Below are 25,000 nucleotides of genomic sequence, written 5' to 3' on the forward strand. Positions count from 1 at the left end.
AATGCAGACGAACGCGCAGGCGACGGAAAAATACTCACACCTTGCAGATGGAGGGGGAGGAGGAGGAGCCCTTTGTCGTTAAGCCCAGTCAAACTACCTTTTTTAGAATCTATATACATTTTGCATATTTCTTTTGAAATAAATGGGTCAAGTTTATCCAATCTTAGGTTGATTTCCTATTCTTACCACAACTTTCTTTTATGAATTTGGATTCAGCTGTATTTCTTTTTTAACATTGAAGAATAAGCCATCTGTGTAGTGCTTTTGCGGTTGATAGCGTGATTGGTTTCACTAACATGAACAAAAATTGCACTGTTCTTCGGCGGATAATTTACGTATTTTTTATGATTTTTTTCCTGTTCTTATAATTTTCCAATTTGACTAAAATGAAAGTTGTCACAAGACCTACTTGGGATTTTATATGAAGATCTTTTAATATTTCTTGAATGGTTTTTGGACTTCTTTTATTTTATTATCGTCCATAAATGGCCATTGACCCCAAAGTCCTTGAGTTGATAGGAGTTTCTTTCAGGGTTTTATTTGATGATAATACAAGCATTTTTCGTGCTATTTGTTTCTCTTTTTATTGTCATAGATATTATTTTTTCGCCAGAATTAATGCTTCGTCAATACATTATCAGGATATTTTATGACCTCGTCTGTATCCCGAATCACTTACACGTAATGATTTTAAAACCATGGATATGAAAACTGATTTCTTTATTGCTTTGGCCTGAGTACAAATGTCCACTGGCAGAGATGCTGGTAGGTTTTCTCTTTAATCTAAATTTAAATACAGTTTTGCTTCTATGTACTAGGCAGTTTAGAATGGAAGGCTGTAGCCACTTTTCATTTAAGTAGAGAATTTTATCAACAGCACTAGTTCATTAATCTATCAAAGAAAGTCTTCACATTTCCGTTCAGCCGGTCGAATACATGTCATGCCACCGACACACCTGAACCATACTACTTTGCGTGGAGTGGTTTTGCTTGATTTACTGCTTTCAAAAAATTCCATGTAACGTTTGTATAAAACTGAAGACAGAGTATAACTAATCGTGGCCATAGTAGCATTTTGAGCGTGATATTTCCCGCTAAATTCATAATCACATTCTTTTACACATTTTAAATAATTCTATTAGAACGTTTTTGTTGAATCTTTACGCTAACACCCACCCAATTACACATAAATATTTTGGCAAACAGACAACTCTCCTTTCAAAGGGCAAACGATTAGAGTTAGAGAATCTATTCATCCGCAGCTTCTTTCTGTTCTGCCGGATTCTTAGAAAATGGGATTTGCACCAGTAGCATAATAGCAAATATTCATACATCATTCATCTCCATCTTGACTGCTCTACTGCCGAGCCAGTTTTTCCTTAATTCAAACCGTCCCCGGTAATCAGATTTTTTATACTTCCGTTTCATTTAGATAGTAAATTTCTGACTCCAATTTATTCTCCTAACCTCAACCTTTACAGAATTTCCTTGTACATATGATAAATGATGCCATATCTTTTATCATCATTTATGACAGCTTCCATTCGCTTACATTATTAGCGGCTTTTTCGTATTCTTTTGCATCACAAACACTTAATCTTCATGATCTCGTCTTTACCATTATTCGTTCATCAAGTTCGTTGACACTCAGTTCATTTCATTCTAGTTGTATACCACAGTCAGCCATTTAAACAGCTGACATGGCTGCATGACAGCACTTGTTAATAACTAATTTACCGGTCACTGACATCTCATTGTTACTTAGGAAAACGCTTACGCCAAGCTCTCGTGACACTGAATACACCCTTGGTTGGTTGGGTTACCTAAACACACCTTGAATCTCAGCCTCACAAACACTGACAAAACATACGCATAGATGGGTAACAAAAAAACTTACTTAGGGTGGTCAAGGTTTATACGCTACAAATGTAAAATATAAAAACAGCTAACATTTTCAGAAAAATAAGCATATAAGAATTCACCCCTGTCGGAATACGATATCATCTGAGGCTACACAGTAACGTGCAAATTCACTGCGTGTTGAAAACGTTGAGTCAGTATGGAGATTAAAGCAACTGATTCCCTCGAAAAAGCAAATGCTCTTGTGAATGAAGTTTGTCAGACGAATTCCTTAAGGTGAAATGAAAAGTCGTCAAAGTTAAAATACAAAATGAGAACTTGTTGGGAAACAGTTGCATTATTAGTAACATTAATGACAGCGATGATAAACTCCAAAGCAGGCTGAGGACCATAAAACGTCTAGAAAAATAACGAAAAATAAATATTGTAGAAAATATAAAAATTTTTTCAGTAACAGTGAATGCACCACAATTTGTGTAGATATACGTATGAAAAATCCTCTAATTTCTAAGTCCACAAGTGAATTATAATATAAATCGTGAGATCAAACATCACAGAATGAGAAAAGGAAATTTACTCTTGAAAAAGATAACATAAAAGTTGAGTTTAAAATGAAGGCAACTACATAATAATATCAGTGGCGTTGTCAAGCGTGTATCGACCTAGATTTTGCTCTTGATGATTGAGAAGAGTAAAAGAAATCTAGTCGTGAGCGCTTATTGTGCTACATGTAAAATCAGTCGTGAGTGTTAATGTGCTACATGTAAAATGAGTCGTGAGTGTTAATGTGCTACATATAAAATGTATGTCAGCAAAAGACTAGGGTGACAGCGTCAGGGTTATAACCTTCTTGGAGTAATCCGCCCCCCAACCCCCCTTATGGTGAAGGCGTCCGAGTGTTTCTCACCCCACTTTTGGTGAATGCGTTCGACTATTCCTCACCCCACTTTTGGTGAATGCCTCCGAGTGTTCCTCACCCCACTCTTGATGAATGCGTCCGACTATTCCTCACCCCACTTTTGGTGAATGCGTCCGAGTGTTCCTCACCCCACTTTTGGTGAAGGCGTCCGACTCTTCCTCACCCCACTTTCGGTGAAGGCGTCCGACTCTTCCTCATCCCACTTTCGGTGAAGGCGTCCCACTGTTCCTCACCACAGTTGAGGTGAAGGCGTCCCATTGTTCCTCACCCCACTTTCGGTGAAGGCGTCCCACTGTTCCTCACCACAGTTGAGGTGAAGGTGTCCCATTGTTCCTCACCCCACTTTCGGTGAAGGCGTCCCACTGTTCCTCACCACAGTTGAGGTGAAGGCGTCCCATTGTTCCTCACCCCACTTTCGGTGAAGGCGTCCCATTGTTCCTCACCCCACTTTCGGTGAAGGCGTTCGACTCTTCCTCATCTTCACCCCTGTGTGGTCAAGGCATTAGGGTAATCTTCACCCCTGTAAGGTGAAGGCATTAGGGTAAATGCCCTCCCCCCATTGTTGTAAAGGCATCAGGGTAATCCTCACCCCAGTATGATGAAGGCATTAAGGTAAGCCCCTCCCCCCCTTTTGGTAAAGGCATCAGGGTAATCCTCACCCTAGTGTGGTGAAGTCATTAGGGCTTTTCTTTAGCAACATTCACTTCAGAGTGTGATGTCCCTGCCTAAACGAGTTACGGTAGAAGAGACTCTTTAGCCTTGTTAGGCAACTCTTCTAGAAGGACACTCCAAAATCAAACCAGCGGGTGGAAGGGACCCTTCAGCCTAGGTAGGCAACCCTTCTAAGAGAAGGTTACTCTGAATACAAACCTTCTTCTCCAACCTTGGACTGTGCTATAGCCATTGTACTGTGGCCTTCCATGGTCTTGAGTTTGAGTCCCTTTGTTTGAGGATACAATTAGGCCTTTTTCCTCTCTTTTGTTCACTTTTCTGTTTTTTTTTTTAAATGTGTATGACAGGTTCATGAGAGAGCAAAAGTTGCTTGGTGGATCATCAGGAAAGTGCTTTCTTCTTTACCTAATCTTTTCCTTCTAAGCTTTTTATAATTTTCTAAATTCATCCTGGCTGCCCTCCCCCAGTCATTGTGGCAAACCCGGAGGGTTTCTAATATGCCTTATAATATGTGCCAGTGTGTTTTTTGGATGACTAGTTAGGTTTATCTATACTTTCAATGTAATTTTTGCAATTAATGTAAATCCTGTTGTTGTTGTTGTTGATTGCATGATTTTTGTATATTGTTCTGTTGATTTTTATCTTGTTGCTGTTGTTATGAGTCTGGTAGTTTTGCTACTAATTTTATGTTGTTGTCCAACTAATTAAGGAACCCATGCATATTTCTGGTAATAGATTAGACCTCATATTCACAGATGTTCCAACTACCGTCAAATCCAAGGTATGCGAGCATATAGGCTCTTCCGATCACTACACCAAACAATTCATATTGAGCCTTATTAACAGAATTTACAGGGAGCATATCTTCCTTAAGATCTGGGAGATGTTAAAATTATTGCCGTTTGCGAAACCTGGAAAAGACACATTTAAAGTAGAAAATTATCGTCCAATTGCACTATCATCATGTTTGTGCAAGATCATGGAAAAAATGGTAAACACACGCTTGATGTGGTACTTAGAACGGGGTAAATATCTGTCCCCAGCACAGTGTGGCTTCCGAAACATGCACTCCACAACTGATGTTCTACTTCGAATGGAGTCTTCAATATGTGAAGCTTTTGCCAACAAGCAACATCACATCACGGTCTTCTTTGATTTGGAGAAGGCTTATGATACAACATGGAGATATGGCATTTTGAGGATCCTTCATGAATGTAACCTGAGAGGCAATTTGCCCCTCTTCATTAAGGCTTTTATTAAAAATAGGCTATTTCAGGTCCTGGTTGGAGCAACAATGTCAGAAGTATTCAGTCAAGAAGAAGGAGTACCACAAGGAAGTGTTTTAAGCGTAACATTGTTTGCCTTGGCAGTCAATGGGGTTTCCAAAATAATTCCCTCAGATATAACATATACCCTTTTTGTTGACGACCTTTCAATCTCCTTTGCAGCTTCAAGGATGGCAGTGGCTGAACGTCGCCTTCAGCTCTGCATCGACAATATAGTGAAGTGGGCTGAGGTTAATGGTTTTAAATTTTCTACTAGTAAAACGGTAACTATGCACTTTTGTCGCATAAGAGGATTTCATCCTGATCCAGATCTATTTATTCATAGGCAAAGAATTCCATGTGTAGGTGAAACGAGGTTCCTTGGGTTGATTTTCGATAGTAAGCTGACCTGGATCCCAAATCTGAAGTATATTAAGACCAAATGCTTGAAAGCGATGAATTTGCTGAAAGTTCTGTCTCATACTGTGTGGGGTGCAGACAGAACTCAGATGTTGAGATTGTATAAAGCCCTGGTCTTTTCAAAATTAACGTATGGATGCGAAGTTTACACGTCTGCAAAGCCCAATAGCCTTAAAATGCTCAACTCGATTCATCATGGTGGGGTACGGTTGTGTACAGGAGCATTTAAATCATCTCCCATTGAGAGCATGTTGGTAGATTCTGGTGAGGTGCCACTGGATCTTCATTACAAGCGTCAGCTGGTTCGGAGTTGGTATAGATTCCAGAGGCTACCTAAGTCTTTGACCAGCATATGTATGAGAAGGGAAAGGCATTGGCATTATTATGAAAGTCATCCCAAGCAACCGCATCCGTTTGCATTTAGAGTAAACTTGATTCTCAGGGAATTAAATATGCCTAGGGTGAAGATTCTACCAGTAAAGTATTCTGTTATTCCCCCCTGGAAATTTCCAGAGGTAGAATTCTGCAAGTATTTTAATTTCACCAAGTCAGAATTGTCATGTGAGGCCATGCGGTCAATATTTTTAGAACATTCGATGGAACATGGCACCTACACACCAATCTTCACGGATGGCTCAGAGTCTGATGCTGGCGTCGGCTTTGGTGTAGCCTTCCTGATATAGAGAGGAGTGGAAGGTTATCATCCGTTGCCTCAATTTTTACTGCCGAGATAAATGCAATTTTAAAAGCTTTAAAGGAGATTTTAATTCATAATGGAAACAATTTTATTATATATAGTGATTCAAAAGTGTACTTCAGGCACTGGAATCTTTTAATCCTTTAAACCCCTGATTTTAGAAGTATTAGAATGGTTGTTTTTATTGAAAAGAAGAGAGAAAGAAGTTAAGTTCTGTTGGGTGCCTTCCCATGTTGGGGTGGATGGGAACGAAAAAGCAGACCAACTAGCGAAATCAGCAGTCAACTCTCCAGAACCCACAAGATGCCTACTACCATGTATATCCTGTAGTAGGACAAACAATAAAAAAGCGTTGGCAGTCCCAGTGGGAGAATATTTTAACAAATAGAAAAATGCGTAGTATTGCATCATCTGTGTCTCCTTGGTCATATCCCCATATGCCAAGGAGACAGGAGACAATGCTATGCAGGTTGAGGATTGGACATACAAGACTCACGCATGGGTCCTTGATGTCCTGTGAGAATCCTCCAATTTGTGAAGACTGTGCTGTACCCCTGAGTGTGGGACATTTGCTGGTTGAATGTCCCACACTTAGGAATTTGAGACAAAGGTTTCTGTCTTGGGAACGAGATGAAGTTGATAATTTTAATCTTGCTAGAATCCTTGGAAAGGATTGTAACACTCAGCAATTGTATACTTTTATGTTGGAGGCGAGCCTTCTGAAGAAAATTTAGCTTGTATATAGAATATATAAGAAATTTATTTATATACGTATCATTTAGATACTTTTATATGAAATTTATTTTAAACCTATTTCTTTTTATTCAAATATTTATATGCATACCTTTTAGATATTTTTATATGGAATTTTTTTTTTTTAACTTACGTTTTTTTTTTTAATTTAAATATTTATATACATAACTTTTAGATATTTTTATATGAAATTTATTTTAAACTTAATTTTTATATTTAAATTTGTTTCGGCGTCAATAACCTAGATGTTATGACACCAGATTTAATAAACAAATCAATCAATCAATCAATCACCATTGAGATGGACATATCTGTCAATCAGTGTATTCCGAATTCCACCACTGGAAAAACGGTTTGGCGGAAACCTAGAACCAATTGGGACCGCATTACTGAAGCATGTCAGGCACTTAATATTTCAGATGCTTTATCAGATCCAGATCCTAAGAAGAAGTTAAATAAAATGCTGATGGCTATTTTAGTAAGGTATGTCCCTAGAAAGGTCATTAAATTCGGGACAAGTGACCAGCCATGGTTTGATGATATATGTAGAAGAGCTTACCATGCCAAACAGAACAAATTCAACACATGAAGACAAAATCATTTACATGAAAATTACACCATTTTTGTTGAGTCTTGCCGTGCTGCGAATGGAATTTATCATATAGCTGATAGAAATTATAATAACTCCTTAAAGAGGAAACTTGAAGGAATTACTCAGCTTCATGTGTGGTGGACCAAATTGGCATTGCCTATCTTTGGGTCAGGTTCATCTTCCATTCCTCTACTACTGACAGCAGATGGTAGATTGGTTACTGGCCCTAAGGAAAAAGCTGAACTGCTTCACCAAGCTTTTGAAGCTAAGCAATCAGCTGAGGAAGTCCCTGTCCATGTTACTTGTCATCCTGAACCTATCCTTACAAAATTTGTATTTTGCTGTAGGGATGTTAAAAAATTCTTGATACTTGATAGCTGAGGTGGAGAAGATCCTGATGGTTTCTTTCCTTTGTTTTTTAAAAAGGTTTCTAGTATGTTGTCTCCCAGTATTAACAGATTCCATAGATTTTTATGTTGACATAGTACCTTTGCAGATGAGCGCAAGCATAACAATACAGTGCCTGTTCCAAAGAATGGCATATCTGTAGACTGCAGTAACTACAGGCTAATTTCTATTCTCCCCTGTGCTCTCCAGAGTTGCAGAAAAACTTATTTTTAATCCACTATATAAGTATGTGGAATCTAAAGGATTTATTGATTGATTTGTGGCTATTAAAACTGGCGTCAGGATCTTAAGGATTGCTGATAGTCAATATGCATATTGGAAGCAGTTAGGTACTGTTGGGGACTCCTTATCGAACCATAATAGGGCTTATTACATCCTGTGGCTGTTTCTCTTGAAGGGAGGAAGGAAACACTTTGTATAAGCTAGTATGTTCATTTGAGTGTTTATTTACAAATGGACGGAGAGACATCCATCACGGATGAAGACTGAACGATACGCTGAATTCATGCAGTGGCCAGAGGCAGGAAAAATACAATGTTACCACATCCTTAGGGCATTGCCATATTCATAATGAAACATAAAAATATAATATAAAGTACATAGGAGGTGTATTTATTATACATGAAACATCAGTAATGTTCATAGCAAGTATATAAAGGGTACATGATATGTAATGGGTACAGGCATAGTAATATAGTAGTTAATGTACAGCCTCACATTTCATTTATCTACAGGTACCTGCGATGCTCTTTTAGATTTGACATGCCATTTGCAAGAGAACCTTGATAAGGGTGTTGAGTGTAGAGTGATTCAAATAGATTTTATTGCTGCTTTCGAGTTAGTAAATCACAAGGCACTTATTTGTAAACTTCAGAATATTGGAGTGGGTGGATATGTTTTAGGTTTACTTCAAGATTTCCTTACAGGTAGGCAGCAACGAGTTGCTGTTGATGGGATCTTTGGCAAACCAAGACCTGTTGTGTTTGGAGTTCCACAGGGCAGCGTTCTTGGCCCACTGTTATTTTTAATGTATGCAAGCGATATGGTTGTTGGCCTGGAAAACAAGATCTTTCAGTATGCTAATGATGCTTCACTTGTGGGTGTTGTAAAGTCTCCATTTATGAGAAATGAAGCTGCCCTCAGCCTCAGTCGGGACATGGACCGGATCAAGGAATGGTGTAGTTGGTAGGGTACGAGGCTGAACTCCAGTAAAACGAAAACACTGTTGATTAGCAGATCTCGTACAGTTTTCCACCCCATCCTCCCCTCCAAGTCGATGGGTCTCTACTGAATGAGTCTGAAGCTTTAACTATTCTAGGTGTAACTTTTGACTCACATCTTACTTTTGAGAAACATCTAATGAAAGTGTCAGCAAATGCTGCACGAAAGTTAGGTATTGTACAAAATGTCTTATATTTTTATAACAGTGATAAAATCAGTGCAACCTATTTTAGGTCGTTTGTGCTTCCTGTCCTAGAATACTGTTGTCCGGTATGGATGTCTGCTTCTGCCAGAGATTTATCTCTTTTCGGATAGAGTAGTTCGTGGTGGTAGGTTTCTGTTTCCTAATAGCAGTAATGACTTGGACATTCGACAGATGGTCTCTTGTTTGTCAATTTTCCATAAGTTGTATTTTAACAGAGATTTTTCACATTCTTAATTGATCCCTGATCCCCTTTTCCTGCCAAGAGCAACCAGATTTTCTGAACTGCAGCACCAATATTCAGTAAACGTGCCTCGCTGTCGAACTTCTCGGTTTCAGAGGTTCTTTATTCCTCACACCGTAGTATTCTGGAACAATCTCTCTAAGGATGTCGTGCAATTGGAACTTCAAAAGGTCAAGCGAAGATGCAATGCAATACTATCCTGATACTGTTCTCCTTGCATTTTAATACATTTTTATCTATTTATTAATTTGTTAATTTATTTTTTCTTTTCTAATAAGCCAGATCTCATCTTTCTGTATTTCTCCTTACCTCCTAATGCTTCTTCCTAATGAACACCATATTCTTTGGAAGCTTGAATTTCTAGTCAGTGGTCCCCTAGGGTATATCTCACCCTACTTGGGGAACCAGCAGTAAGATTCTATCTCCACTCTGGGGAGAATAGTATATACATGATAAGGTCTAATTTGGCCATCAGAAGAGTTGGAAGCCACAGGCCTGCCTAGATAACAATGGGTCCGGAGGCTGGAAATTAATGGAGAGATAAAGTACAGGAAACAGATGAGGGGCAGACATTGTCTTTTGTTTCGCACAGCTTTGATGATGATAATATTTCCATTTAAAGTGTGACCATCTGTTAACCACAAAGGAGCAAAAGAATTCATATCAACCTGTTTTGTAAAACAAAGATATATCTATATCTCTGCTATAAATTCAAGGTCATGAGATCATTCTAGTGAATTAGAAGGGTAAGACTGTAATCAAAATATGTCAGTGGTATATGGCTAGAATCACACTTCAGCTCAAGAAATTAATTAAAAGGCAAACACTGTAGATACTTTAGATATTTCACGTCTAATTTTTGTTATAAACAAATTCTGTTTTATGACACATTTCCATCGCCAAATATCCATAAAATATAAGGATCATTCTTCTATTTATTCTGATATCCACAATACTTTGACCCCAAAATGACTTGGTACCCTAAACTTCAGCCCTTTATAAGCTCGGAAAGCAGCTTTTGCTGAGATTGCTAGAGCAATATTCACAATTCCATCGTCATTGTTACCAACTATGATGACAGATCGAAATTCTCGTCTGACCACAGATAAATAAGATTCTTTGGTGCCGTAAGTTTATCGTAAGTTAGTTTCCGGTCCGAACTCCAATTCCACATGAGGGCTAGTACTAAACAGTGATTCATGTTCACCGTTTATCCGTGTTTAGTACTAGCCCCTGTGGGTTCAAATGTATTTTGCCGTGTTCAGTACTATCCCCTGGGTAATCAAATGTCCGTAAGTACGTTTCACAAAATTGAAACTTGGAATTATTCCTCAATCATTTACATGCATTTTATTTTTTATTTTGATAAATATTAGGTTGCGAGAGTTGTGTATATAGTGTATTTTTTTCATTTTTTAATGAAGATTCAAAAGATATAAAAAACTGAGTATGGGTGTTCGGACCAGAAACAAACATTATCCCCCAACCACACCTTCTTACCCAGTAAGGAGTCGGCCTGTGTACCAAAACCTCCCCTATAAGAGTGTGCATATATGGCAGCATTTGAAATAGTAGTAGTAGTGAAAATTTGTCTTTGTAACGGCTACCTTTGTTGTCTTGTTCCTCCTGTGTTTGTGTAGGGGTTTTCGTCCCTGTAATGCCGTATACAGTAAAGTTTGGTCGCCTTCTCACCCCCCGTGGTCCACCCCACCCATAACCCCGCTTTCCCTGGGGTCCCCTAAATTGTAGGATGGTAACAAGCAGGTGAGCAAATCACCCTGTCCCGGAGGTATACCCCACCCATAACCCCACTTTCCCATCAGGTCCCCTAAATTGTAGGTTAGTAACAAGTGGGGGAAAAAATCACCCTGCCCCAGAGATATACCCCACCCATAACCCTGCGTTCCCATCAGGTCCCCTAGCTTGTTGGGTGGCGGAGCAAATCACCTGTCACGGAGGTATACCCCCCACCCATAACCCTGTGTTCCCATTGTCTCCCCTAGCTTATTGGATGGCGGGAGCAAATCACCTGTCCCAGAGGTATACCCCCCACCCATAACCCCGTATTCCCATCAGGTCCCCTAGCTTGTATGGCCGGAGCAAATCACCTGTCCTGGAGGTATACCCCCCCCCCCATAACCCCGCGTTCCCATCTGGTCCCCAAGCTTGTTGGATGGTGGGAGCAAATCACCTGTCTCGGAGGTATACCTTTTTATTCACCCATAACCCCGCTTTTAAACTTAATCGGGTCCATAGCTTGTTGGATGACGGGAGCAAATCACTTGTCTCGGAGGTATACCCCCTGCCCATAACCCAGCGTTCCCATCTGGTCCCCTAGCTTGTTGGATGGCTGGAGAAAATCACCTGTCTCAGAGGTATAACCCCCCCCCCCACCCATAACCCCGCATTCCCATCGGGTCCCCTAGCTTGTTGGATGGCCGGAGCAAATCGCCTGTCCTGAAGGTACTGAAGCATTGGCACTTAAAGGCACCACCCCTGTACCCATAACCCCGGGTCCCCATAGCCGAGGTGTAGAAAATGTCTTATATTTTTATAACAGTGAAGGAAAATGTGTGGTGGACCAAATTGGCATAGGGTCAGGTTCATCTTCCATTCCTCTACTACTGACAGCAGATGGTCCCCTAGCTTGTTGGATGGCCGGAGCAAATCACCTGTCCCGGAGGTATATCCCCACCCATAACCCTGCGTTCCCATTGGATCCCCTAGCTTGTTGGATGGCGGAAGCAAATCACCTGTCCCGGAGGCATACCCCCACCCATAACCCCACGTTCCCATCGGGTCCCCTAGCTTTTTGGATGGAGGGAGCAAATCACCTGTCCCGGAGGCATACCCCCACCCATAACCCCACATTCCCATCGGGTCCCTTAGCTTGTTGGATGGAGGGAGCAAATCACCTGTCCAAGAGGCATACCCCCCCCCCATAACCCTGCCTTCCTATCGGGTCCCCTAGCTTGTTGGATGGAGGGAGCAAATCACCTGTCCCGAGGCATACCCCCACCCATAACCCCACGTTCCCATCGGGTCCCCTAGCTTGTTGGATGGAGGGAGCAAATCACCTGTCCCGGAGGCATACCCCCACCCATAACCCCACGTTCCCATCGGGTCCCTTAGCTTGTTGGATGGCCGGAGCAAATCACCTGTCCCGGAGGTATACCCCTACCCATAACCCCGTGTTCCCATCGGGTCCCCCAGCTTGTGGCATGGCGGGAGCAAACCACCTGTCCTGAGGTATACCGCACCCATAACCCCGCATTCCCATCGAGTCCCCCAGCTTGTGGAATGGTGGGATCAAATCACCTGTCCCGGAGGTATACCCCGCCTATTACCCCGCATTCCCATCGGGTCCCCCAGCTTGTGGAATGGTGGGAGCAAATCACCTGTCCCGAAGGTATACCCCACCATAACCCCTCGCAAATCACCTGTCCCAGAGGTATACCCCACCCATAACCCCACGTTCCCATCGGGTCCCTCAGCTTGTAGAATTGCTGGAGCAAATCACCTGTCCCAGAGGTATACCCCACCCATAACCCCACTTTCCCATCAGGTCCCCCAGCTTCTGGGATGGCGGGAGAAAATCACCTGTCCCAGAGGTATACCCCACCCATAACCCCATTTTCCCATCGGGTCCCCCAGCTCGTGGAATGGCGAGAGCAAATCACCTGTCCCGGAGGTATACCCCAGCTATAACCCCGCATTCCCATCGGGTCCCCCAGCTTGTGGGATGGCAGGAGCAAATCACCCGTCCCGGAGGTATACCCCACCCATAAACCCTCGCAAATCACCTGTCCTGGAGGTATACCCCACCCTAACTTCGTGTTCCCATCGGGTCCCCCAGCTTGTGGGATGGCGGGAGCAAATCACCTGTCCCTGGGGTATACTCCACCCATAACCCCGCTTTCCCATCGTGTTCCCCAGCTCGTGGGATGGCGGGAGCAAATCAACTGTCCTGGAGGTATACTCCACCTATAACCCTGCTTTCCCATCGGGTCCCCCAGCTTGTGGGAATGCTGGAACAAATCACCTGTCCCGGAGGTATACTCCACCCATAACCCCACATTCCCATCGGGTCCCCCAGCTTGTGGGATGGTGGGAGCAAATCACCTGTCTCAGAGGTATACTCCACCCATAACCCCACTTTCCCACCGGGTCCCCCAGCTTGTTGGAGGGCAGGAGCAAATCACCTGTCCCAGAGGTATACCCCACCCATAACCCCATGTTCCCATCAGGTCCCCCAGCTTGTGGGATGGAGAGAGCAAATCACCTGTCCCAGAGGTATACCCCACCTATAACCCCGCATTCCCATTGGGTCCCCTAGCTTGTGGGATGGAGGGAGCATGGCGGGAGCAAATCACCTGTCCCAGAGGTATACCCCACCCATAACCCTGTGTTCCCATCGGGTCCCCTAGCTTGTGGGATGGAGGGAGCAAATCACCTGTCCCGGAGGTTTACCCCACCCATAACCTTGCTTTCCCATCAGGTATTCCCAGTGGGTCCCCTAGCTTGATGGATGGAGGGAGCAAATCACCTGTCCCGGAGGTATACTCCACCCATAACCCCGCATTCCCAGTGGGTCCCCTAGCTTGTTGGATGGAGGGAGCAAATCAGTAGGTATACCCCAACCATAACCCCGCTTTCCTATCGGATCCCCTAGCTTGTTGGATGGATAACCTGCTTTCCCAGCGGGTCCCCTAGCTTGTTGGATGGAGGGAGTAAATCACATGTCCCAGAGGTATACCCCACCCATAACCCCGTGTTCCCATCAGGTCCCCCAGCTTGTGGGATGGAGAGAGCAAATCACCTGTCCCGGAGGTATACCCCACCCATAATCCCGCATTCCCATTGGGTCCCCTAGCTTGTGGGATGGAGGGAGCATGGCGGGAGCAAATCACCTGTCCCAGAGGTATACCCCACCCATAACCCTGTGTTCCCATTGGGTCCCCTAGCTTGTGGGATGGAGGGAGTAAATCACCTGTCCCGGAGGTATACCCCACCCATAACCTTGCTTTCCCATCAGGTATTCCCAGTGGGTCCCCTAGCTTGATGGATGGAGGGAGCAAATCACCTGTCCCGTAGGTATACTCCACCCATAACCCTGCATTCCCAGCGGGTCCCCTAGCTTGTTGGATGGAGGGAGCAAATCAGTAGGTATATCCCACCCATAACCCCGCTTTCCTATCGGATCCCCTAGCTTGTTGGATGGATAACCTGCTTTCCCAGCAGGTCCCCTAGCTTGTTGGATGGAGGGAGTAAATCACGTGTCCCAGAGGTATACCCCACCCATAACCCTGCTTTCCCAGTGTGTCCCCCAGCTTGTTGGATGGAGGAAGCAAATCACCTGCCACGGAGGTATACCCCACCCATAACCCTGCTTTCCCAGAGGGTCCCTTAGCTTGTTGGATGGAGGGAGCAACTCACCTGTCCCGGAGGTATACCCCACCCATAACCCCGCTTTCCCATCGGGTCCCCTAGCTTGTTGGTTGGAGAGAGCAAATCACATCTCCTGGAGGTATACCCCACCCATAACCCTGCGTTCCCATCGGGTCCCCTAGCTTGCGGGATGGCGGGAGCAAATAACCTGTCCCGGAGGTATACCCGACCCATAACCCCGCTTTCCCATCGGGTCCCCCAGCTTGTGGGATGGCGGGAGCAAATCACCTTCCCTGAGGTATACCCCACCCATAAACCCTGCATTCTCATCGGGTCCCCTAGCTTGTTGGATGGAGGGAGCAAATCACCTGTCCTGGAGGTATGCCCCACCCGTAACCCCGCTTTCCCATTGGGTCCCCCAGCTTGTAGGTTGGAGGGAGCAAATCACCTGTCCCGGAGGTATACCCCACCTTTAACCCCGCGTTCCCATTGGGTCCCCTAGCTTATTGTTTAGAGGGAGCAAATCACCTGTCCTGGAGGTATACCCCGCCCGTAACCCCGTTTTCCCATCGGGTCCCTTAGCTTGTTGGTTGGAGGGAGCAAATCACCTGTCCTCAGAGGTATACCCCACTCATAACCCTGCTTTCCCATCGGATCCCCTAGCTTGTTGGATGAAGTTCTGTGGTTAATTACAGGTCAATTACAATCGTGCAACAAGAATTGAAGGTAAATCCATGATTAACAACCAAAAACCTATAGAAAAAAGTTAAGTTAGAGGGAAATCGCCGCCACAGAGCTACTGCTTAGTTCTACCACAAAAGACTTTGTAAACACTGGTAATTATTCTTTGATGGTCAATTAAAGGCTTACCATATTTCATTCAAGACCATTGTTACCTAAACTTCCACGTCCATTACGGTAAAAATATACAGATATATGTATATGTATATATATACTGTATATATATATATATATATATATATATATATATATATATATATATATATATATATATATGTGTGTGTGTGTGTTTGTGTGTGTGTATATATATGGTTTGCATAGTTGACTGATTGATGCCTAGCACTCAGGGTGGTAACTTTCATTGCAAATTACTGAACAGTCTGCTTCTTTTCAAAACGAAATGACGTAAAATACATTGATGCTTAATGCAGAGGCAGAGAAATATTCGGTTTGCTGAGAACTTAAAATCGGCACAGAGAGAAAGAGAGAGAGAGTTGAATAAGTATGTATATATATAAATATATATATATATATATATATATATATATATATATATATATATATATATATATTATATATATATATATATATATATATATATTATAATACATACATACATATAATTGTGTGTGTGTGTGTGTGTGTATGTAGTTCAGATTCTTTGAAAGCTTGAATTTCAAGTCAGTGGCCTAGGGCTTGTTCTATATGAATAGGGTTCTATAAATGTATAATGGTTTCACTGAAGTCATGCACTGCCAAAAAGTCCAATAGTAGGTGTGAATACAATGTTGAGATTTACCATGCATGAAAAAGTTTGGTTGTTGATATAAGGTGATTCTTAAGATCACTGGGGTCATGCCTAGGGAAGGGGCCAAGGTCACATTCCATTAGGGGGGTCGGGGGATCCCCCCTTTTTCAGTATGGGGTAGCCTTCATAATTTCGTTAGTTTTTTCGGTAGAAGGCTGATTTTGGGCTCAAATGACCCAGAATATTGTTTATTATGTCTTAACACAAAGTGATTTTGATCTCTGGGGCACCCCTAATCAATAAAACACAAAATTTACCTTCAAAAGCATATAAATGTGTTATATATATATATATATATATATATATATATATATATATATATATATATATATATATATATATATATATAATGCAGAATATAAATTTATTATACAGAATTTAATAGCCTTAAGCAGACATATTCTTGGGAATGATACCCTGATTTACAGGGTGACAAACAGAGGGAGTGCAACTGATCAGGTAGGACCCAGTGCATTCGTCGTTGAGCCAATATCTAGAATTCTTCCCTTTTTCCCACTTCCATAAAGAACATGAATTTGGCAGTCTTCGTTGATTCCATGGAATCGACCATAGCGGCCAATTAAGATTACCACAACATCAGAATCTGACGTCTTTACAGTAATAGAGGTGCATGAAGACTTCAGTGCATGGAGAATATGTACTACAATTCTGGTGTCAGCTTCTTCCTGTCTGAATTCACCATCCATATCTTCCCCAGGGCCAGTAAGGCGCAGTGTAGTTGTCAACATCAGTTATGTAAACATCTCCCATGCCACTATCTCCTTGCAACACACTTTGTGTAAGAAAGCGAAACAGCTCGGTCTTGTTCTTACTGGGCCGTAAAAACTCACCCCAGTTCTTAGGGATCAGAGTCTTGGGAGAAACTTTTAACCTTGACCCCTTAGCTCTGTCATTGCCAATTTGATCCTTGATTTAATGTTTCCGGTAACAGTCCCAAACAACATCCACTCTGCAAGCTTTGCGCAATTCCATTTGAATGAGTTTGAGCATTTGGTCTAAACCATAATCCTGGAAGGTGTGAATTCCACGAGGAGTGAGAGAATGAATGAGGGCCCCTCCATCATGAATAACTGCATCATACCGATACAAAGAATTGGAGTCGTTTTCATCATTACATACTTCATTAAGGATGCAGTCCACAATGGCCGACTTATTTGAGAGGTACATTTTCTCCTCGCTGTAGGCCACTGAAGGTGGAAAGCAATGTGCTTCATGCGCAAAAAAGGTTTCAAGGTCTCCTCCTCGTTTGGCTGAGGCAATATACATTCTGCTGAAGAGGGAAGCACTAGACCTGAAGAACTACAGATTCTTTGACTGAGGTTTCCGACATGCTTTGATTTTAAAGATGAGAATATTGTTCTTTTTTATGGGATGATCCACTGGCACAGTCCTCTCAGAAGGAGTCGTTATGATGCGTTCTGGTATAAAACTGGATTTTGTGCCTCTGAATAAGGCGGTCAAGACGGTCCCTTCGGATCTCTCTTCTTTACTTCTTATGCCACTTTGCTTGATTTTGAACTAACTCTTCAGCAGTTGGGTCAATTGTTAACTTCGACGGATACCCAGCATCCCCGAAAATTATCAACCATTGCTACAAAATCTGCATAGGTCTCATGTTTATCGACTAAACCATTGTTTCCTGAGGGACAGACCAAGTCCTTCCTGGTTACCTGTTGACATTAATACATTTCAACCAGTCCATTATGCGACGTTAGACAACTGGAACTGTAGACAAAGAAAAAAATCACTGTAATATTATGAAAAGGGATTGAAAGTCCTAATGACATCTCCTATATTCGCTGTAGGCTATTATATACATCAGAGGTTCCCAACATTTTCGCTACCAAGGACCCCTTTCATTTAAATGGGTTTCCCTGTATGTAACTACAATATCGTTTTCTCTCATTGTGCTTATTCTCGTGTGTATATACATACATACACACACACACATATATATATATATATATATATATATATATATATATATATGTGTGTGTGTGTGTGTGTGTGTGTGTGTGTATAATAGAAGTTGATATGAAAAGAAAAAGCATGATGAAGAAAAATGATATATGAAATTTTCAATTTGATCTACGGACCCCAGGTTGGGAGCCACTTGTATACATTATTGAGCACAAAAAAATAAAATACCTTCTCGTCACCTTATTCTGAGACATTTGAGCCCAAAATCAGCACTCTACGCCAAAAAATAGTGGAATTACGAAGGCTACCCCATACTGGAAAAGGGGGCGCTCCCACCACCCCCCTAATGGAATGTGACCTTGGCCCCTCCCCCAGATATGACCCAAGTGGTCTTAAGAATCACCCTATATCAATAGCCAAACTTTTACAAGCATGGTAAATCTCAATGAAAAATACTTAATAATTCACACCTACTACAATAGCCGACAAGGATTCTTTTTTAAGACTTAATTATCATGAGCATAATTAACTAATTCAGATACTTTGCTACGACAATTAGTATTTGTGCAAGTCCCGCATACTAAAACATTTTTCAGTTTTCTTTGCAAAACAATGTTTACGTTTTCTTTGATAAAAAAGTTAGTTATTTAGCGGATACTAGGAGGGACTAAGCCATACCACTCTCTCTCATATGCGAGATTACTAGTCTTTTACATTTAAAATGAAACTAGGAGAAAACTAACATACACATGTGAATGAGCGAAGGGTATATAACCCCGAAGCTAAACATGAATAAACAGAAAAAATAATGTATCCAGAGAATGTAAAATGACACAAAAATAAGAAAACATTGAGTCGCAAAAGATTATAAAGTTTGGAAAAAGTGAATTAAAAAGAATCGGCTTTGGGAATCCGAAATTTATATATCAAAATTACACTTGTTTCAACTTATGTATTATGAGGTTAAGATTATAGGTAATTTATTAGTTTTTCTGAATTATATTTTTCTAAGTATAAATAGTGACTGAAAACCAACCACTGATTCACAGTTCCCTATTTTGAATTTCACCCGATTCCAGTTGAAGTATTTCACAAAGTCAACGCCATATTGTTTTCGATATTTTGTACAAATGATGTTTTTTGGAATATCATTTTCCTTTCCTTTTGTTTACAGCTACGCTGAATGTTAGTTGTTCTTTAGATATAAAATCAAGATTCTTTGTAAATGAGTTCACAATCTGGTATTTTATAAGGAATGGTCTGTTTCTGTGAGAATTTTAAGTAAAACAGTTTACCATATACACGTGTTATCTAACCTACCAGCGTGTGACAAAGCTATTATTTTCCGTACTCTTCTCAGAGAGCCTTGTTGATGAGCCAGGGTTGAAAGGAGATAATACGCTGTAGAGTATTATTTTTGTAGGGTCGTCCACTGTCCTCGTTTCTCTTAAATTGATTATGTATATGTGTGTGTAACATTATATATATATATATATATATATATATATATATATATATATATATATATATATATATATATAAAATTTATATATATACTGTATATATAGCATATTCATAGCTTCATACGCCTCCATTTTATAATTATAATGTTTATCAACGTTGCCTGAATACAAGACTAGTTGTGTCCACAGTGTGACAGTCCCATTTCTGGAAGGTATCAAAATGTTCTTCAGCACTCAGTGCAAGTAACGCTCTCATTCGATCTGCTGTTTGCATTCGCTTTCCTCTTATATTTTTCGTTTTCTGCTATTGCTTCACAAAGCATTAACCTTTCTACGTTTGTGTTTCTTATTATTGCAAGATTCTTAAAACTGAATACACACTGGCCCCTCGTTAAGGGGTGAACTTTGAAACAAAAGAGCGAAATTCTATTAAATGTTGAAATTTCCATTTCATATCGTAAAGCAGAATCAGGTTCTCAGGTGACAGAGAAAATAATCCGTCATTAATCCTTTTAGACTTTTATTACAAATAAATGTTTACAGGAAGTTATTTTTTTTCTCTTAAACACATTAGAAACTCTAAACATTTCATATATTTAATTTTTTATCATTTTACCATACATTTTCAACTTACGTGGTTTTATAGCAGAGGCTACATATAAATTGAAATTTCAGCCAATTAGAATATCAATATGCCATTACAAGGATGAGATCTACTGTGCATAGGATTACCTTTCAACTCACTGCTTATGAAATAAATACAGTTAAAGAGATCCTTACGTGCAAGGTCACTTCACAGGTGAATTATTAAGGAATTAGACTTGAAGACCAAGAATGAAGTCACGCCCTTATATGGCCTTTAGAATACGAGAGATTTCTCGCGTTTATCTGTAGATGTTTGGGAAAGTTATAGCACCATCATTACCGCCTTCTCACTTTCCCCATTAATCTGACAATTAGCGGTACATCATTACTGGCCATGAAATTCTGCTAATTAATGCCCCATTGAAAATAAAAACCCATTGCGTCATATTATTCTCTCTCTCTCTCTCTCTCTCTCTCTCTCTCTCTCACCCAAACATAAGCACGCTCACACACACAAATTATAATATGAATTTAGGCATGTAACTTTTAATATTTACTTCGAACGCCATAATCCGAAAGAGATTTGATTCATGGGTTTTAAGCAAAATAAACTTAATTAACAAATGAAGTCATTCAGAAAATGTTTAATACATTGCAGCTTGGGAAAGGTACATCACAACAATATGGATTTTCATATATAGGTACGTACACAAAGTCTGTGTGTATATATATGTATATATATATATATATATATATATATATATATATATATATATATATATATATATATATATATATATATATATAATAGGTATATATTATATATATATATATATATGTACGTATGTATATATGTATCCAATTGATCAATCAAGTTCATGAGCTGTAATAAAGCTGCCTTGATAAAAAAAAATTACATAATGCTCGCATGAACCCCGAAGTGTGTTGTCCGTCGGCAATAAATTTCCATCTTGTTGTAACTAAGGGATATCAAAAAATATTTTTGAATTTTTTGAAGAAATTAATTTTTCTATCGCATAACACTGCATCGGTAAACTTTAAGGAATTCCGTTATATTAGCCGTTATATTATGTATGTGCGCTTGAGCACTGTTCCGCACATAACTATGTGCATTCATGCATGAACAACTTGTATTTACGCGTCTGTACACGAAAATGCTATGGCCACACCTGCAGTGTCTAATCCCTTCATCAAACAAAAAAAAATAGCATTCATAAGAAGAGATACCTTAAAGATCTCTTTACCCATAACTTTACTTGGTTACAGAATATTGTACTTTGGTAAACGAATAGGATAAAATTGCATATTTATACAAAATCCGCCCATCAATCTCCTGGGGTTAAGCCTCTCGGTGGGAGATGAAAAATCCTCAAAAGCTTGAACGGTTCTGGAGCGACGGAGGGGAAAGAAATTGACGCAATTCTGACGACCTTGATGAGAATCCTTAGATGATCTGTATTCTGATGATGAAGCAAAAAACGTCTCTGTGAGTGGCGTCGTCGGTCAGTCTCCAGACCATGGGGTATCTCCTCTGTTAGGGAAAAAAAAACAAAAAAAAAAGGAATGAGGTCAATCTATTTATTGTGAGGTTTACTGTTTTTCGGTAATAATTTCTGAAGTAGATGTTGATTGTGAAACTTTGCATTATAAAGTTGAAGACGATTATTGGCAACTTGAAATCATTTGAGAGGGTTAAATAATAATAATAATAATAATAATTAATAATTATAACTGCATCAGCTGCATTCAGTTTATATGCAGCTATAACCTTTAATGCTGCATATTTGAAACTTATACATAATAATAATAATAATAATAATATTTTAATAATAATAATAATAATAATATTTTCCTTACCCTCATCCAGAAGTTCTGAATTTCCAGAGGGTATCTGAAAGTCGACTGGGCTCCATGGCTCAGTGGGCACTTGACAAAGTTGTCGCAAGCACCTGAGTTCTGGCCAGGTATCGGCATCTCAACCCACCTCTTCCAAGCGACGTAACTTTGCAGTTTGGATGATGTAGAAACTCCTGAAACGAAACAGATTTGAGGAAGAAGCCGACAGTTTAGAAATGATAGTGTTCTGCTTTAAACTCTAAAAGAATGTTAATTGTCATAAAAAAAGTGTCAACCTTATATGCAAATTTCATTGGAAAGCCTAAATGATTTTAAAAATTAATATGAGAATTAGTGTTCAGGGTAAGCAAATCTTACGACACTGTATGAAAACATGCATACCCACTTCTTTCTATATTTCCCTGTACCTCCTCTTACTTCTTCCCAATGAACACCATAATATTCTTTGGAAGTTTGAATTTCAAGTCAGTGGCCCCTTTGGTGGGCTTGCTCCATATGAATAGGGTTCATCTTCTGAATAATAATAATAATTATATCCTTAAGCTTTACAGTATCTGTGCATTCAAAAACAAATCATCTATCCTTACCTGGAGTAAACTCAGCCTTGAGTTGGTGTGTCTGTCCCTTCCTCAAAAGACAAATGCCATTGACCAAGCGTTCGCATTCCAGCGTGACTGAGGTTGGCACTGGCACGTCTGTGGGGGAAAAACGAAAATGGAAGTTAGTCAAGGACGAGGGAGAAGATGAACATAAAGTAATGCCTTATCTGTTAGCTGTCTATGTTTTTCTTTTGAGTCTCTCGTGGTGAAAATTCTCTCTTTTACATACATACATACATACGTACTGTACACACACACACACACACATATATATATATATATATATATATATATATATATATATATATATATATATATATATATATATATATATATATATATATATATATATATATAATATAGATATATGTAAATTTCCATGTGAAAAACAAATTAGCAGCTCTCTCTCTCTCTCTCTCTCTCTCTCTCTCTCTCTCTCTCTCTCTCTCTCTCTCGCTTACAAGGACGCTGCTGAGATATGAGAGAGAAAAGCTGATAATGAACGTGTGATGTGTAAAATGTAATTTCTCTGAGAGAAGTCTCAGTAGATTTCAAACGACTAAGAGATTATCTCTAACAAGACAGAAAGATCACGTTACGTTAACCCCATACACACACATATGTGAATAAGGAGAGAGCGAGAGAGAACAGAATAAATTCCAAACAAAATGAAGGCGCCATGCACGTGATATCACCGAGGCCTTTATCTCTACAAGACACAAAGGCATTGGCATTGTGGGCAAGTCAAGGGGAGTAAATACAACAGTTCCTGTTTTGATACAGAAACGAATAAACAAGAGAGTTACTAAGTGCGCATTTGACACGACATCCTATCCTCTCCCGTGGCCCCTTATCGATACCGGATGTGGGATGGTTCTCTATAAATAAAGGTCAACGATTAGCTATCGGTCATTTGGTCACCGTTTGTTTTTTTATTCTGTTTTCTTGCGTATTCATTTTTTTTTCTTGCTTCGGTCGAAGATTTTGGAATTGTTTGCTAATGTGCGATGGGACTTTCCGAAGGTCTTCAGTCTCAGGATTTGGGGTGTCATAGAACTAGTAATTTTTAATCATCGACCACGAGGCTCCAAAAATGAGGATTAGCCTGTTTAGATTATTTAATATGTGTTTTTGAAAGTGCATAGAAGATAGTCTTTCATTATTATTATTATTATTATTATTATTATTATTATTATTATTATTATTATTATTATTATTATTATTATTATTATTAAGTGGCTCTACAAGACAGGGAAGTCACATTTCTTAACTTGCTGGCTGGTTAGAAGGATTTGCTATTAAATAAGAAATTAAATAAAACGAAGCAAAGCTAAAGGAGCTGGATAGCCAGTCTTTAATAGAAAAAAAGGGACCTTGCGCCCATGGGATGTAGTAGGGAACCACTAAGCTAATGACAGTGTGCCACTTAGGGCGCAGTAATAGGCTCAACTCCATTTGGTATTAATTAACTTTCTGTTCAAATCCCATTATAAGTATACGGTGTGCACTTAAATTAGCGGCTGTTCATGCGTTTTCTGGGACAGATATGAGATGAAGCCATGATCATTGCCAGCAAGAATCGCTGATCGTCTCAGGAACGAAAGACTGCGAGAGGATCTGATATCTTGAAACAGGAGACAGAAATCTAGAACAAAGGAATCACACGAAACGATTACCACTTCATCCGTAAAGTTTTCGTAGCTTTGTAATCTTGACTTTCATTCTGTTTCTTTATCATTGTAGTTCTTTCAGACTCGATTTTTCTCTTTGCCTTTTTTTTCTCTTTTCTTTTTCTTTTCTTTTTCCTTGCCCCCTTTGTCGTCGTTTGTCAGGCTTTGGTGTATTTTGAATGATGTATGTATACATTTCATATGTCCCAAGAGAATTTATATTCAATTTTTTAGCAAATTCAGATGTACACTCGGCAAGGAAAGTGAGGATACAGTTTTTTTAAATCTTCGGACATATGTTGCTCAATAATGCGACATCTGGCAACTTTAGAAAGGGGAGGAGCTTCCGTCTTATTGTGTTTGTTTTTTGCTTGACCTCTTATAACTTTCAATCATAGTCTACGATAATGAAATCATTTATACTTAAATGCAGTAGTAAGTTTCACAGTATTCGTTCAAGTTGTAATTTGCAGCGACAGTTCTGAGCAAAATAAACATTTTTCGATGTAACTTACCAAGCAACCTTACACAAATGAATTTATGACACCACATTGAACGGAATGCTTGCATAATCGGAAACGCGATCTTCCATAATGAAATCAAGAGTTAAATTTGAGCAATGTCCAACGAAAAGGAACGAATGCATTGTTATGATGAGAGAGAGAGAGAGAGAG

General features: G+C 40.1%; 2 protein-coding genes across 8 annotated transcripts in view; one reads left to right on the forward strand and one right to left on the reverse strand.

Annotated features, from left to right (window-relative positions):
- LOC136839164 (uncharacterized) overlaps positions 1 to 25,000 on the forward strand; it is a 222,989-nt gene that overhangs the window by 140,844 nt on the left and 57,145 nt on the right. The gene's annotated exons all lie outside the window — the stretch shown is intronic.
- Positions 20,097 to 25,000, reverse strand: part of LOC136839165 (putative protein heh-1) — a 10,221-nt gene continuing 5,317 nt past the window's right edge. The window contains exons 2-4 of the mRNA XM_067104845.1: positions 22,645 to 22,752; positions 22,058 to 22,230; positions 20,097 to 21,731 (exon numbers count right to left, since the gene is read on the reverse strand). Coding sequence (XP_066960946.1) covers positions 21,645 to 21,731; positions 22,058 to 22,230; positions 22,645 to 22,752 — 368 coding nt within the window. The 3' untranslated portion in view covers positions 20,097 to 21,644. The remainder of the gene's footprint in view (positions 21,732 to 22,057; positions 22,231 to 22,644; positions 22,753 to 25,000) is intronic.

Source organism: Macrobrachium rosenbergii, chromosome 6 (assembly GCF_040412425.1).
Source record: "Macrobrachium rosenbergii isolate ZJJX-2024 chromosome 6, ASM4041242v1, whole genome shotgun sequence".
In the NCBI taxonomy this organism is placed as follows: domain Eukaryota; kingdom Metazoa; phylum Arthropoda; class Malacostraca; order Decapoda; family Palaemonidae; genus Macrobrachium; species Macrobrachium rosenbergii.